Source organism: Protopterus annectens, chromosome 1.part1 (genome assembly GCF_019279795.1).
Source record: "Protopterus annectens isolate FY-2018-M chromosome 1.part1, PAN1.0, whole genome shotgun sequence".
Lineage (NCBI taxonomy): Eukaryota > Metazoa > Chordata > Ceratodontiformes > Protopteridae > Protopterus > Protopterus annectens.
Genome location: NC_056726.1, coordinates 1053029486 through 1053047576, shown reverse-complemented (window position 1 = coordinate 1053047576; position 18091 = coordinate 1053029486). Strand labels below are relative to the sequence as shown.

Here is an 18091-nt window from a genome sequence, read left to right as displayed (position 1 = left end):
TACTATAATCAAACAAACTAGATTCCTGCTTTTATGTATATATTCTGTATATGTTATTGTATTTACTATCTGTAACACTATTTCTACTTCTGCACCAATTAATGTTTATATTTTTTTCTGTATCTATGTTCTTGTTGGAAACTTTCTCCCCAGGCCTCCACTGAAAATAGGCTCTTTTAGGCCCAGTGGACTTTCCTGGTTAACAAATGCAATAAATAAATAAATAAATGTCACTGAAAGATTTGGACAATGACATCATTCTCACAGTCAGTGAAGGGGGTTGTGGGAATTGGGATGCTTGGGTGGCATTGTCCTAAGTGACATAAAACAAAAAAGAAGGATACTATGCATAAATATCACATAAATATAAGGGTCTATATTAGATAAATGCAGGCTTAAATGTTTGAATCTCTAAAGGACAACCTTTAGAGATCAAATAGTTAAATGTTCGCATATCTTTAAAAATGAAAAAAATAAATAAAAGTAAAACAAAAAAACTAAAGGGTGTAAGCAAGCCCCCCTGCACCTCCCACGTGGGGGCTGCACTTAAATATACCAATTCTAAGATCAAGCTACAATGTAGGGAATGGGAAATTTCCCATTTCCAATCTGGCGTGCAATCTTGGAGTTGGTATATTTAAGTAGGAGGGTGTGGGGATGCAGGGGGGCTTTCCCCCCTGCTAAAACCTTTTTACTTTACTTTTTTTTTTGCTTTGTTTTATTACATTTTCGAACACTTAAATGGTCGATCTCTAAAGATCGACCTTTAGAGATTTGTACATTTAAGCATTAGTCAATGTAATATAGACCCTAAATAAAAAAAAATATTATTACTTTTTCAAAATTATGCACTGGAGAAACAAAAACAATTCAGTTATTCAAATATAAAACAAAAGGTTATGTGGTTCTAATATATCCCAGTCACACACAAACCAAAATATGATCCAAAACAAATAAATAACAACAGCAAAGCAAACCTCTGTAAAATCTTACTTTTGGTTGTGCCAACACAGACATGGAACATGGTTTCCCCACACCCAAAACAAGATACAAAAGACATTTCTGTCAAAACAAATGAATAAAACATCAATGATTTGTTATTAGTGCTATCAAATAAACTGTCACAAAAATATGTACACATTTACTATAGAACAGTCATATCTGTGCAATTTCCAGTCACCTCGACCTGTGCCCAGCACTCTCCTAGAGGTGCTATGGGCCACCCTAAATGATTAACAACCCAGTGACATTGACAATATAGGATATTTAAAATGTAATTAAAATAGCAATAGAAGAGGGTAAACAGAAACAGTTGTAATATTAGCACTTGTGATGAAAGTTAATAAGACTGTCTGATAAAGTAAAATGCCCTGACAATACTGTCTATGCAATCAGTAAATTTCTAAGAAGTACACACAGATAAAAATAGCATTTGCTAATACATATATATTCATAAAAAATGCCCTACTTACATGTGAGCATATCTAGGATATAACAGGAAAATTCAATCATACCTTATCAAAATCAATAGTCTTATGTGCAGAAAAATGAAAGTAATAGCAATCTTCTTCTGTGTTCTCCTCATATACAAGTTTCCTCACCTCCAGATTCCCTAGCTAAGTGGTTAATGTTTAGTAGTATAGAGTCAGGGCTGTAAGCGCATTGAAGATGCAAATGATGTGTGAACTCATTAGAACTGCTGAATCCCAAACTCTAAGCTCAGTGTAACAGCTGTAATTAGTGCAGACACTCCCTCAATATTTGTTGCTAATAAATTGCAATTCTGACTGATTACTGGTAGGGAGAAGGAAAACACAACGGCAATTTGGACTTCCTTATATCCAGTGGGTGTGTCAGACAGGCTAGACTTACAAAGTTTGGAAGTAATTATATTAAGGTTTTAAATGTAAGCAAGCTACAAAGATTTCACAGTTTCTGTTCAGTAACATCAAAACTCCAATGCATGTTTTGAAAATTGTATATTATTGGCATGTAATATTATCACACATTGTAAGGAGAATGATCTATAATTTGCCTTATGGCCTGCATGTGTCAGATTACTGCTCAGATAAGAGAAGAATGAACACCATACACAGATAAGACAGAGCTGCATTTCCACAAGCAATAGTCACAAATGTTTATGTAATCACTCATTACATTACATCTGAAATTAATGCATGTACAAACAAGTCAGAAGTGTATAAGTGCCATACATCTTGTTAATTCTGAGGATGATTTTGGACTTGCATGTATGCACAATGGTTTTCATCACCTACTGCAAAGCTATTTTTGTGGTGAAGAGGGATAACATACCCTTATTGTGTGTTGAAGGTTCATTAGTGAGAGAATTCAAATTCAGACTTAAATCTTTCATGTGTATCAACATTTTCTGTAATGTTATTTCATATCTCTTTTATTTTTAATACCAATGTTTGTGCAATGCCCATTTTAGTGCAAACAGTGGAAACAGAGAAATACAATAAAATAGCATGTAATGTACTTCTATGATAACCAATACATTAAATACACCTTTGAATCACCTGTGTGTGTAGCATATCTGCTAAACACTTTGATCCACACACCATATGCTCTCTGTAGATCATGGTTCAAGTCCTACCTATGTCTTTTAAGGATGAAAGCCAAAAAACACTGCTTACAAAGCTAAAACAAGCTTAGCTTTGCTCCTCACATTTGAGCAACACTTACCATCATGCAAACCTGGAGTAAAGGCCCACACACAAAGCAGACAGAACATCTATGGGCAGGATGCAGACATTCTCTATTTCTGAAAGGAAACGTTGCATGTTTTGCTTTCCATCATGCAAAACACAATAAGCACCATTGTGAAGCAGTTATCAACCCTCCCCAACACCTGCAGGTGTGGAACACCTGCAGACAAGAAGCAGACAGTCAACTATTTCAAAATGGCAACATTCTGCCAATTTTGTTGGGCATCTTGCAAACATGCTAAGTGTAGGTGCCTGGTGGTTAACACACAGAAGCTAGTAATGACTGGGGAAATATCCAGCTGTTCTTTAACTATTCATCTGGCAGCAGATGTAAGTGTAGGGTTTTAATGCAGATGGTCCTGGGATCTAATACAGGAAATTCCAACAATTTGTACTGTTGTTCCATTTAACTTTATATTAACTGTTGCATAAAAAAGTTAAATATAATTATAAAGAACAATAACAATAAATATGTATAGCAGTGAAGCTCATAGGAATCATAAGTATGACTGATGGCATTGTAACTATGTTTCTGTAATTAAAATTCTGGTATCTGACCCTATATGGTCTTCAGACTTCAATAAGACTCATACGCAAATGACTGTATTAACCCCAGGACATTGTCAGGTCAAACACTTACATGGTCATGTGTAATTATGTAAAATTCCTGAATATATTTGCAAAGCACTTCTTCTGTGTCAAGGATGATAAATCACCTCTGTGGAAGAAAATGTTTTATCTGTTATGCATAGGTTTGAATCCCACATAGTAAAACTTAATTTTATCAGTGTATAAAGCTACACAATAAATGTGTCTGGTCATAACATTTATGCCCCTAGTATATATTTGCAGAGTTAAATCAACAGACAGTTATAGCAGCAAATGACCCTCAAACTAAAAACAAGTTACAGCTTATCCTTCCAAATTCAAAATGGGTTTCCTTTCCACTTGACACTGTTGGTCTCCAATTAACATCATGAAAAGTGGTGGAACCATTGTTCTGGTTTGCTCACAACAAGTAAAAGTGATACAAATTGGAGGGAAATCATTCTTAGCTATTGCAGTTATCTCTAGTTAGACATGTCTGATGGTAGAAGGGAAGGTGCCTAATTTAAGGTGCAGAGGTGGAGTGTTGAGGAGTCCAGGATCTTTACTGGACTCCTTTTAAAGCACCACAGCCAAAGGCTTTTGCAGGTGGACTCAACAGGCTCCAAGTACAAGTCTTGCCAAGGCTATTTCCAGTGTGACTGGCATTCCACATACTGGAAAACAGTGAAGGCATCATTTTAATGACCTAAAAAGTCAAAAGAGGGACACTGTCAACCAGTCGCTAGATGAGTTCAGGACTGGTAACATCCCACAGTTGTGTAAGTATACTAATAAAGAGAATTTATAGTAGATAGAAAGTTACACATAGGATGGACTGGTAAGCATAATGCTGTTCTCTTGTTCTCTTCTCATTCTTCCACAGCTAATGATGAGTTCTCTGCAAATAGGCAGGCCCATACTGAGTATATGGAGAGACTAAGGGAAACAAGGGGTAGGTATGCAGCACAGGAGAAGTATTATTGTAACTTTTCAATTAACATTTTAGTTTTCTATACAGTTGTAGCAAAGTAAGCATGCATATCCTAACTGTAAAAGCAAACATGCATGCTTTAGTCTGTAGCACAAGCCAACTGTAGCAGTCAAGTCTAGGACTGTAGTCAGATACTGTGGGTTCAAATACCACAAGTAGCAAATATAAAATTAATGCAAAAATCCTTTAAAGCTTAAATTGCATAAATTAATTTCTACACAAGTAACATAAATGTGCTCCTGTTAAGCTAATCACTGTAATTGGACCAAGGATATGTGCATTAACTGCAGATTGTAAGCATTAGTTTGAGAAATCCATAATTTTAGTTAGTAGTTGTTAAGAAGTATAGTTAAATGTAAAAGTTCACATAAAATACTGTTATTATTGTGATACCGTATTGTACGTTACATGTGGTGGTACTATTTTTTTTTTTTGCTTTGTTTTGTCAAAATGTTTCCAGGTCATCCATGTCTGACAAATGACAGTGAGGTAGGCCAACTACAGTGGCTCAGCCTGACCCACTTCACTGACTCTGGCACCAACATCCAGCACATCTGGGACCCAACCTGGCAGTACTGCCTGCTGCCTCTGCACTACCTGCACCTTCAGGTAGCACTACCCCTGCAGCTGATGCTGTGGTACTTTCCAGGAATCCTACCAGAGGTGATGATTTTGTCACCCACCAGGCGATGCCAGGGTTGGTGTGTAGGGTCATGCATAGCACCACTGGTGCAAGTCTACACCAGATGGAGAAGCTGGTCCCTCCTCATGGTCCATAGGAGGAGACGTCAAGCACTCCAACAGCCAGCAGGGTAAGGGAACAATGATGACAGTCATGCGGATGAGGACTAGATTCTCACTGTTCCCATGTTTGATGGTTATGGGCCTTCAGTGTCCCCTCCCTAGTCCCATCATGGTGTCCACCAACCTTTTGTGTTCCTCACTGTCCCTGTGTCATGTCTAGTTTTTCCTGTTTGTCTGCATATGCTTCCTCACCTATCCTACTTACCTGACCCAGAAACACTTACATCCCTTACCCAACATTCCTGTCTTACTGAATTAAAAAAAAAATGGGCACCTAGCCACAAAAAGTCATCCCATACATAGCTCTCCATTTTTCACGTGTCTTCTTCACACACTTGATTTGGTCCATTTGGCTCTACAACATGATTGCATTGTTATCACCCTTCTTTTTTGAGGTGACAGTCCAAATATGGCAAATATTCTGCACATATTTTTATTTAACACTGTTGAAGAAGTAGATAGCTATGGTTCTTTTCTACTCTTTCCTTCACATTTCTGTATTGCTTTCCCTTTGTTCTTCCCCCTGCTTGCCCATTTCACCACTTTACCATCTACCTCATTTTAACACTTTTTATCTGGTCAAAAATAGAATCACATGCCACACACAAGTACAAAAACAATGGAGCCCTTCACTTTTTTGCCTCTCTGCTCAGAATTTGGCATTATAAACCAATGCCAAGTGCCACTTAATTGCTCTTCCTTCGTGCGATTACCTCTGTACAATGCCACTTAAACCCACTGTGCTAAGGTAACACACATTAAATGTAGAATAAAGAATTATTTAATTGCATTATCAATACATATTTAAAACTATTAGATACACTTGGATTCAAACCCTGTAGCATCTGGACTTCTAAATAAATGGATCAATGCATTTACACCAGGTGCTGCCAGATTCAGCAAAGCAACAGCTGTGTTCTATACATTCAGTACTCAGAACTCACATACTTTAACTATGAGGCTCATGTTTATTTGCTGCTTAACTACACACAAACAGGGAAAGCAGTAGAAATGTGTAGAAACTTTGCCTTTGATCCCACAAATCCGCTGCTTGGCAGTGAGCTATGGAAGGTGCACAATAGCACATATTACTTCTGTTTATTGTCTATGTAGTCTTCCTGCAATCAAAGTACATGTACAAACACAAACAAGGGGAAGGCACTTTTTAAGAAAAAAACACATTTAAACTGCAGGCATCTATTACATTCCCCCATGCACTGCAAACTCAGTAATTGTTCACAAATATATCAAGTACACTACAGAAATAAATAGCAAATCCTTTCTTATATATAATGCACATATTTATAAAGTATAGGAGCACATTGGAAACACAACAGAAAATGCTATACTTTGCACACACATATATCTAGTATAATGTAGAACTTTGATATCTTGACAGTTGGACATGCCTACTCATCCCTTTCAGATAGGTATCCCATCTTCTTCTGTACAACATCCATCGATGATGTCATCCACTACAAATTCTCCTGCAGCCTTGTAAAAGTCAGAGTAGTGTTGTGGTCCTTGTGTTAAGTACTGAGTTCTCTAGTCCATCCACTTAATTAAGTAGGGGTTCTAATCTCATTGCAGTCAACCAGTGTATGTGTGTGTATGTGTCTGTCTACTCAGAAGAGCATAATTGTGTATCCTGCAGACATCACTTCAATCTTATGGAGAATGAGTGTTTGACTGCTGGACATGTCTACACATCTCTTTTAGTTAGGCCTCCCAACGTCTTCTCTTCAACATCCATTGATGATGCCATCCACTATAAATTGTTCTGCAGACTTATAAAAGTCAGACTTGTGCTGAGCTGCTTATGTTAATACTGTGTTCTCTAGTCCTTGCGCTTAGATAGGGGTTATAATCTCACTGCAGTCAACTGTGCACATATGTGTGTGTGTCTATATGTGTCTATCTAGTCAGCAGAACATAATTGTGTAGCCTGCAGCCATCACTTCAATTCCTAAGGAGTACCAGTATTTTGACAGTTGGACATGCCTACACATCATTTCAGCAGGCCTCCCAACATCTTCTCTCCAGTATCCATTGAAGATGTCATCCACTATAAATTTTCTTTCAGCCTCATAAAAATCACACTTGTGTCATGGTGCTTGCATTAACTACTGAGTTACAGCTATCACCATCTTCTTCTCCCCAGACTTTGCTGATGTTATCAGCAATAAAGTTATCTCCAACACTCTAAATGCTATAATTTAGTTCTGACACTTGTATTAACTACTGTGCTCTGTAAATAGGTAGTTTTAATATGATATGTGACTCAACAGCTAGGTAGTTTTAAAATGATATGTGAGTCAACAGCTTTTTCTAACACTCATCAAAACATCAAGTTGTACCATACAAATTACTATATGTCATCCTGTGTAACATGCAGTTTTACAGTGTTCTAGGCAAACCTGTGCTGTGGCAGTGATGTTGACTACTGTGCTTGCGATGTACATTAACTACACATATAGGTGTTCTACTCTGACAGCAAGCTACTTGCATGTATATACATACAACTATCCCTTATGAGACAATTTTACACATGGATGCAACTCCACATCTATGTCCTGCAGTGCTCGCAACATGCTCTCCTCAGTGTACAATGATGTTATCATACTCCATATGCTGCAATGTGATAGTGTTACAGTCAGACATATGTGGTGTTGCTACTGTGACATTGCATGCCAAGCATATTCTATGCCTACAAAAGTTTAATGTTCATATCAGGCCCACTGCTGTCTCTTTGTTTGCTGATACATTATGGTCAACGTGTGATCTTTGGAATAACTCTTCATTTCAATACCATTTGGGGTGCCATTACTTTAGCCCCACACATCCTACTTTGCCCTCTGGTCACATGACATCCTTCCTGCAGAGGAGTGATGCATGTTCTAATGTCAAATATGCATACACACATCATGAAGCAGAGTCCCTCCATGAGTCTATGGAAGACATCCCCAGACCACTGCATATCTGATTGCTAAATCTGTCATGGTGCCAAATATACAGATACGCACAATAGTCTTACTATCATTCATGAGATATATATCTATATACATACAGTACATTCACACCCCTGCTAAAATGCCAGGTTTTTGTGAGATAAAAAAATGAGACCACAATAAATCACTTAAAAACTTTTCCCACCTTTAATGTGACCTACAGCCTTTGCAATTCAATTGACAAAACAAACAAATCTGTTAAGAGGAAAATATAAAAAAAAAAAAAAAAATAAGTACAATAAGCTGGTTGCATAAGTGTGCACACCCTTAACTAATACTTTGTTGAAGCACCCTTTTAATTTAATTACAGTTTTGGGCCAAAAGTGATTGGTATTTGGAACTGTTCATAATTCCCTCCACCTTGACTAAAGCCCCAGTTCCAGCTGAAGAAAAGCAACCCCAAAGCATGATACTGCCACCACTATACCTCACCATGGAGATGGTGTTCTTTTGATGATGCAAAGTGTTGTTTTTGCACCAAACGTACCTTTTGAAATTGTGGACAAAAAGTTCAACCTTGGTCTCCTCAGACCATAACATATTTTTCCACATGCTTCTTAGAGAATTGATGTATTTTTTGCAAATTTTAGCCAGGCCTGGATTTTTTTATGTAAAAAAAAGGCTTCCATCTTGCAACCCTACCCTATTGCCCAGACATACGGAGAATACGGGAGACTGTTGTCACATGTAGTACACAACCAGTACTTGCCAGAAATTCCTGCAACTCCTTCAGTGTTGCTGTAGGTCTCTTGGCAGCCTCCCTGACCAGTTTTCATCTTGTCTTTTTATCAATTTTGGAGGGACATCCAGTTCTTTGCAATGTCACTGTTGTCCCATATTTTCTCCACTTTTTGATGACTGTCTTAACTGTGTTTCATGGTATATCTAATGATGTGGACATTTTTTGTACCCTTCTCCTGACTTTCAACAATGAGATCCCTTCGATGCTTTGTAAGCTGTTTGTGAACCATGGCTCTTGCTGTAACAGGAAACTGAGTACATGTCAGGAAAATCCTATTAGGACAGCTGAACTTTATTTGGGGTTTATCCGAGTCTCTTTAATTGATGGCAGGTGTGTACCCAAGAAGACTGAATGTTATAATTAAATCAAAAGGTGCTTCAACAAAGTATTAGTTTATGCAACCAGCTTATTATACGTTTTTTATTTTTTTATATTTTTTCACCTAACAGATTTTTTTTTTTTTGTTTTTCAATTGAATTGTATAGGTTATATATATATATATATATATATATATATATATATATATATATATATATATATATATATATATATATATATATATATATATATATATATATATATACACACACACACACACACACACACACACACACACACACACACACACACACACACACACACACACACACACACACACACACACACACACACACACACACACACACACACACACACACAAAATCACACCAATGTGCATAAATAAAAGGCTGCCTCCTGTTCTTGTGTTGTATATTTTCTTATCCATACAAGGGGTGCATGGAGAAGATGTTTCAGAATGAAATTATTTTACTTAAAAAGAATGAAAATCATAACATTTCAGAGTTTGTCATAAATGTGCAAATTAGAAGTAAGTCAAGAATTATGGACTGTAAGACTGCAATAAAAATGTTTTGACATATTGTAACAGTAATGTTATGCTAAAATCATATTTTGAGATACATGTGGTGTGAAAACATTTTCCCCCTCTATGTAGAGGTGTAAAGTGACTTATCCCAATATCAAGATTATAATGTACTGGCAAAGACAGGCACAGTGTGTGTAAAAAGAAAAAAAAAAATTTGAGAATAGCATTTACATTGATAAACAGCAGTTGTTTTCTGATATCAAACAGATATGTGATACGTTTTTAAGTTTTAATGATATGTCTGAACATGGATAAAAAAATTTGACTAAATAAACCACTACACATAAAACAATATTCTAAGGGAAAAAGACATTAAAAATAAAAGGTGCACCTATAAGCACAAGATTATATCTTAGATCATTAAGGATCATTCTAATGTGAATTGTTTTTTCTTTATGAAACATTTAGCTAGAGAACCATTTTAAATAAAGCTGCAGATTCAAATGCTTATGCATAGAAGACCCAAAACAAAAATAAATGTTTTCACAATGTACTGATGCATGTATGACACCTATCAAGTTTAGTTTATACAGTAGAGTATCAACGTCTTCTGATTTCATAGCAGTGACCTCTGCTACATGTGGTTCCTTCTAACACATCATTCTTTTCATGTATCTGCTGGGCCTGATTATTCCTTTGGAGAAATTATACTACAGACGCTAGGATGTCTTCTGCAACAAATATGCATAATCTTTGCACATTACATTCAGCCAGTGACTCAGTCATCGTCTGCCTTAATGACTACATCAGAGGAGCACAAGCAGACTAAGTGACCTTAAATGACCTTGCACCAATAGCCTGCCCCTAAATATTGCAGTCTAAACTGACCCTATGCCTTCCACTAATTATTTCTACATACAAAATGCTGAATTCACAGCAGGGGGTACAAGATTTGTAATACAGCACTCTTTGCTTTCCATAAGCTATCAGGGAGCTGGTACCCTCATAATTTTGCTCTAAGAGCTGGCAGTAACATCTGGGTTCAAAATACTGTCCAGCTACAGTTACGTTGCATCAGTGGTTGATTGTGGTGTATACCATGGTTGCTGTTATACATTTAAAGCAGTCACTGACAATGCCTTTATATATATTTGACAAAAAGAAAATATTATCAAATACATTGTAGGCTGTGAAATTAAGAATGTAACATTTATACTGGCAGAGAGTAGGACTTTATTTATATTTACATTATAAAAAACTACAATAACTTACCCATGGATTACTGTTTTTGTTCCGAAGTCTGTAGATCATGGTTGTGGCAGATCTACTTACAATTAATGTAAAAATTCACAGTATGCCAAACTCAGCAGTATAATTCAAGACTTTATTTTCTCATTAGTAATGCTTGGCATGTGTTATGTCATGCATAAGGCCCTCTTTAATTTTTTGCTTAATTTTAAGCAGACATGCAATGGTAAAGACATGTCTTCCACTATTTTTCAGGAGAACACTGCTGTACAATAGCAGAGCAATGCCTTATATAGTTGCAGCTGCAACACAATTCATAAACTTTACAGGGAGGAATATGAATGAATCACTTATGCAAAAAAAAAATGTTTAAGTTTTACAGTCCATGTATAACCGTTCACTGTTAAGCATATCAAGTTAACACAAGGATCACAAATTATGAGGAAGTAAATCCATTGAGTTAGAAACACCATTATTGCTGGACTGTTTATTCTGTCTGAATCCTTTTCAGTTGCTTCATTTTTTTCTCTTGCTACATATTGAGTCCACAACAAAAATAATCATCAGTGGGATTTCTATGGCACAGATACATATCTTGATGATAGTTTCGACACGAAGAGCACCTCCTAAAAGTGGAAATATAATGGTAGTTAAAAATGACTTGGTTTTCAAACTTCATACAATGACAGTGTAAGCATTTGTGGCATGACCATACTTAAATATAACACATCAGTTAAAATGATGAGAAAAACTTTGTAGGTCATTCCGATCCTCATCAGAAAGTACATATACAACCATTTAAAACTGTATAGTTCATCAGATGAGGAGCTGAAAGCACAACTGCAAGTGGTCATACCTTTCTCAGGTGATATACAAATGTCATTTGTTCTTGATCAATGTGGAAACGCAACATTTAAAGCAGTAAAGCTGCACCACCAAGAAAATATCAGGCTGCAACAGGAATGTGGTAAAAAGGAACTTGAGGAGGAGGGAGTGTATACATTTTTGACAACTGATGAGGATCAACAATAAAACATGAATAAATGTGAGCAAAACTTAATAAGGAATATTTTAGAAGACTAAAGTTAATACAGAAACAGCCCTGACACCTAGGAACAAAGTTCACACTATAAACTAATTTCTTCTTCCTGTTCTAACCTTTGGGGTGATCGATGGCTCCAAAACATATTGGATCAGTTGGACATGAAAACAAGAAAAATGCCTCATGCTTTATATAAAAATCAGTGTATGCCAAAAAACAAAAGAAAGACTATATGAAGAAGGATCAGATGAGAAGGCAAGAAATGTGGAAAAGGAACAAATATAGTTGCAAGTACAGAAAACTTCTGGAACAACCGCATGCTGATCAGTATCTGATGCAGGAATGGTTAAAGAGAGGTGAATTCAAAGCAAAAGGTGAAAGGTTAATACTGGTTGCCGAGGATAGTGGACTATGTGCACATTGGATTATAAAGTCCTTTGAACATTTATTTATTTATTTGACATTTGTTTACCGGGATAGTCCGACTGGACAACAGGTGTCCGTTTTTAGCAGAGGCTCAGGGAGAAAAGCTCCACACAGTACAATAGCAACAGTATTTAGTAGTAATAGTTACAGGTTACAGGGTTTAATATGTAGACAGCAGTTGACAACATACTACAAAAGTTAAAACAAAGTTGGAGAGAACTCTATTAAACACAGGAGATACATTACAATTTGGTTGGTTTGTGAGCATACCATTAGAGTGTCAAAAAGAAAAAGAAAAACATATGTACAATATTTACAAATAGCATTTATTTTGCACATTAGTAGCATTCACAAGAAGTTCAGGGAAATGAGCAATGTTGAGCATATTACTTACATACACAAGAAGCTTAAGGTAACAGCACCACTGCACTGTAGTGAGGGTTTAAGGTAGGCCATTGCAGTTGCATAACATGTTGGAAAAACAGACAAATGCAGGTCCTATAAAACAGAATGGGAAATGCTCACATAACTTGTTGCTGGGTGTGATATACTAATGGCAGACGGCCTGTACACTGAAAGACATAATAATGTGGCAAGACTGTTGCATTGGGGATTGTGCAAACAATACAATATTGTAGTAGCTGAGAAGCATTATAGGCAGTTATGAGGTTTATATCACATGAGGTCACCCACTACCAGCAGTTAAAAAAAATAGATGCAAGAAAACCATATATAATAGTTTATGAAAAGAAACCAAAAGTAGCATTGATCACAGACATTGCTACACTCAGTGATTACAGAGTCTTATGTACAGACTGACACGAAGTCATAAAACACCAGGATTTGCAGGCAGAAACAAGTGCACTGTGAAAGAAGGATGCCCAGACAGTTCCAACATTAGTAGGAGTAATGGGTCTCATAAACAAAGAATTTACAGTCATATTTAGATGTGCTGCCAGCACATGTACCGCCATACGAATTGCATAAGGAAACAATTCTGGGCACATTGCAGGTGCTGCGATGAGCACTTTTGGCTAAAATCAATGACTGAAGCAATACTAATTTCTCAAACTTTAATCAAGTTTGACTAGGGATGGAGTCCTTTCATGTCATGGAGGTAGGAACCCCCCCCTCCATAAAACTTGGAGAAAATAAACTAGGAGAAACCATTAATGAGCTGTTTCTGACATGTTAGCATTACATCTCAGACTACCAGATTCCACACAATTGCACCATCCCAGTACTGAAAAGAAAAGAAAAATACTGTTCCGACTCTTGATCCCGGATCCTTCGATTACACGGCATTTATCTTTGTACTATGCTGTCCATGGGATGGCACAAATTGCAGTGGAACCTTTCACAGACCATGCAGATGTTTCACAAATACCCAAGAATTGAAAATGGCCATGCCAAAACAATGCTCTCCTGCATAAAAGTGTACCCAAGACGTAGACAAAGTGATTACTTTTTTGCATAATTAATGGAAGCAAAATGAGACTCTTGATACACAGAAAGATATGTAGATAGATGAAGAGACAGAGACAGAAAGATAGATGCATAGATAGACATACATAGATACATTGATGGAAAGAGATATAATATAGATGTATACATAAATATAGATACAGAAAGTGAAAAAGGCTGAAAGCAATGACTTTGGTAAAAGCATTATTTGGTTTGAAAGACAAGCAGAAATAAACATATTTACTAAATGTTGCAAAACAACTCTGACCACTAATAAATTTCACCGACTGTGAAAAAAGAACCACTCAATAGAACAAATATTTATTCTCCCTAGCGCTTCGGTGTTGCCACCTTCCAGGAGTATCAAACATACAAATTACAAATACAAGCTTTTATATAAAAAAAATCAATTGAAAACATACTGGAAGGTGGCAACACCGAAGCGCTAGAGAGAATAAATATTTGTTCTATTAAGTGGTTCTTTTTTGACAGTCGGTGAAATTTATTAGTGGTCAGATTTGTTTTGCAGTTTGGAGTTATAGGAGTTTGTGGCGTTGTGGTTTCTTTCTATATTTACTAAATATTGCCTATGTTTGTTAGGGGATACTGTAATAAAGGATTCTGCAAGTAAGTTAATACAACATAGTTTTTGTCCTTTAATTATTATTTGATTTTTTTTATATAACACCTCACATTTGCATTTAAAATGCAAAGCACATACAGTTTTACTGGTGCAATGGCTGTGGCACAGTGGGGAATACTGTTGTATTACAGTAGGCCTCCAACTTCATTACTTGGCAGGGTTGCCACCTATGTGCAGTCTACATATCTTCTGTCTGATTGTTTGGGTTTTCTCTGGGTGCTCCAGTTGTCTTCCAAAAACATACAGTAGGCAGACTGGACACTAAACAGGTAATACTCGTGAGTATCTCTTTAGTACAGATGAACAAGTTTGACAGGGCTAGCCACAAGGTGGTGTGAACGTTGGCTCCAGATAATTGTCATGCTTGATGTGGCACACAGATACCATGTGCAAAAATGGGACAAAAATGAGATGCGGGTGGATGCAGTTTTAATATGTACTTTGGTGGTTTGTATCTTTGACTTTGCTGGATGATTTGATATAAAAATTCATATAACTCGGGTGCTTAGCCAGCTTCACCATTCATCATGAAACTTGGGAAGATTGTTTTCTACCCCAGTAATACAAGACAATTTAAATATCACATTGCAAATCCCACATATCCACATATTCCATGTGTGTTTGTGTAACCAGAAGGGTAAGAGTGCACCCATGTTTGTGTAACCAGAAGGGTAACAGTGCACCCATGTTTGTGTAACCAGAAGGGTAACAGTGTGCCCATGTTTGTGTAACCAGAAGGGTAACAGTGCACCCATGTTTGTGTAACCAGAAGGGTAACAGTGCGCCCATGTTTGTGTAACAAGAAGGGTAGCAGTGCACCGATCTTTGTGTAACCAAAGGGTAACAGTGCGCCCATGTTTCTGTTACAGAAGGGTAGCAGTGCACCGATGTTTGTGTAACCAGAAGGGTAACAGTGCGCCCATGTTTCTGTTACAGAAGGGTAACAGTGCGCCCATGTTTCTGTTACAGAAGTTTAACAGTGCGCCCATTTTTCTGTTACAGAAGGGTAGCAGTGCACCAATGTTTGTGTAACCAGAAGAGTAACAGTGCGCCCATGTTTCTGTTACAGAAGGGTAACAGTGCACCCATGTTTCTGTTACAGAAGGGTAACAGTGCGCCCATGTTTCTGTTACAGAAGGGTAACAGTGCGCCCATGTTTCTGTTACAGAAGGGTAACAGTGTGCCCATGTTTCTGTTACAGAAGGGTAACAGTGCGCCCATGTTTCTGTTACAGAAGGGTAACAGTGCGCTCATGTTTCTGTTACAGAAGGGTAACAGTGCGCCCATGTTTCTGTTACAGAAGGGTAACAGTGCGCCCATGTTTCTGTTACAGAAGGGTAACAGTGCACCCATGTTTCTGTTACAGAAGGGTAACAGTGTAAAGGGTAAAACAGGTCATTTTCCTTACTATTACAATATATATTAGAATTCCACTGTTAGAATAAGCAACCCTCCCTACCAGGTTAGCCAGCAGCCACATCCCCTCCTTTCTAGCATTAACTTAATCCTTTAGCTCCTCTAGTTTCTACTTAACCCTAACCCCTTGTCTCCCCCCAAAAAAAAACTCCTAACCAGGATTTCTTCCTCTATTTCCCTAGCCTGATATCCCCCTTCGGGGATTATTTTTTGTATCTCTCCTGCTGCCATTAAGTGTCTGGCCACAAGGTGGCGCGATACTCTTAGCTTTCTTCCCTTTTTATCCTTTTCCTGTCATACCTGCTTCTACCTAGTTGTGTGCCCTGTCTTTTTCTGCTTAGTAACCTGTCTCATCAATTAGTGTCCTCTCTAGATATTATTTCACTCTTCACTCTGCACTCCCTCTGACATCCCTAATCCATCCCTGGAAGCCGTCATACTTTACCCCACACCTCTACAAAGCCTTCATACTTTACCCCACACCTCTACAAAGCCTTCATACTTTACCCCACAACTCTACAAACCTATCTTCCGAATTCCCACTGTTACTGATTGTTTTTCTTGACATTTCTTTTACTACCTGGCTCAGTCTTTGATATGGTGAACCACTAATTACTACTAGATATACTAAAACAATTCTCACTCAACACACAGGCATTACAGTGGTTCAAGTCCTACTTAGGAAACATACAGCAAGCTGTCCTCTGGGACAATAACCTTTCCACTCTTCTTCCCGTTACTCTTGGGGTCCCACAAGGCTCCGTCCTGGGACATCTCCTTTCCTCTATATTCATCAATGACCTACAGATTATATTCCTCAAGCTACCTACATACAATATGCAGATGATTCCACACTAGTGTGTTCTGACACCTCATCTGCTGAGCTCCAAACCATTACCCAGACAGTACTTAACTCAGTTGAAAAATGTTTTTTGCAACGTTGCCTCCTGCTAAACGCCAAAAAAACTAAATTACTGATATTTACTCCCACACTAAAGTCCTCCCCTATTGATTTCACTGTTAAATCTAGCAATGGTACTATAATTGCACCTGACCTGACCACCAAGCTTTTAGGAGTAACAATTGATCAAAATCTTAACTTTGACACACACATTAACACTACTGTTAAAACTGTTAACAGAAAACTTGGCTCACTTTATAGGATAAAATCCTTCCTCACCCTGAAGCCAGAACCACCATTGCCTATACCCACCTGATCTCGACCTTCCTCTATGCTTCATCTATTTATACAAATCTTTCCAAAATGAACCTAAACAAACTGGCAACTTCCTACAACAACATTGCCAGATTTGCTACGGGTTCACCATATAGAACCCATCACTGTATACATCTCAAACAGCTAGGATGGCTAGAACTCCAAAACCAGCTACTATTTCAGCAACTTACAATTACCCATAAGATTCTCTTTCATACCAACAATACTCCTGTTCTTAGTAGCATAGTCTCTCCTTATAGAAATCTTACTACTCTTTGCTCAGCAAAGAAACTACAAGTGCCCATCCAGAAACCCCTTAATAAAGCAGGGGGCTCCCTCTTCTCTAATTCCGTGGGTACGATTTGGAACAGACTCCCCAGCAGCCTACAATTACTTTAATCTTTACCACTTTTCAAGCACCAACTAAAACTACACCTTAAAGCACAATGGCTATGCCCATGAGCTAACCCAGATTAACACTAACTAGAGTATACTGCTTTTTCCCCTTCTATAACCCACTAATAAGCAAATAAACCCTCCTCTTAGTTCATTTTGTAGTTTCTTATTTCTTTCTTTTTACATGAAACTTACCTTGTACATTTCTAAAAACCCTACTCCTGCTCCTGGCACTTTCATTGTCAGTTTTTGTATTAATACCACCCATGTTATATATGTGTAAAGTTCTGAATAGGCATACTAATTAGCTAGAGCCTTTCATCTCTTCCCTACTCTTCTGTATAACAAAGGTCAAACTATATACCTCAGACATATGCTTCTCATACCACTGCATTGTCAAAACCTGCATTCATGTTTTTCTATTGATGTTAGTTCCTTCTATGCTAGCCTACAGCAATAATGTATTTAATCCTTTTTTAGCATTTTGTGCCTTTACTCCTTGACGCTAGTTAT

At 37.4% G+C, this 18091-nt stretch overlaps 1 protein-coding gene across 1 annotated transcript in view; it reads right to left on the bottom strand.

Annotated features, from left to right (window-relative positions):
* Positions 1 to 11097: 11097 nt before the first annotated feature.
* LOC122808876 overlaps positions 11098 to 18091 on the bottom strand; it is a 520542-nt gene continuing 513548 nt past the window's right edge. The window contains exon 6 of the mRNA XM_044079989.1: positions 11098 to 11601. Within this exon, the coding sequence (XP_043935924.1) occupies positions 11492 to 11601 (110 nt within the window). The 3' untranslated portion in view covers positions 11098 to 11491. The remainder of the gene's footprint in view (positions 11602 to 18091) is intronic.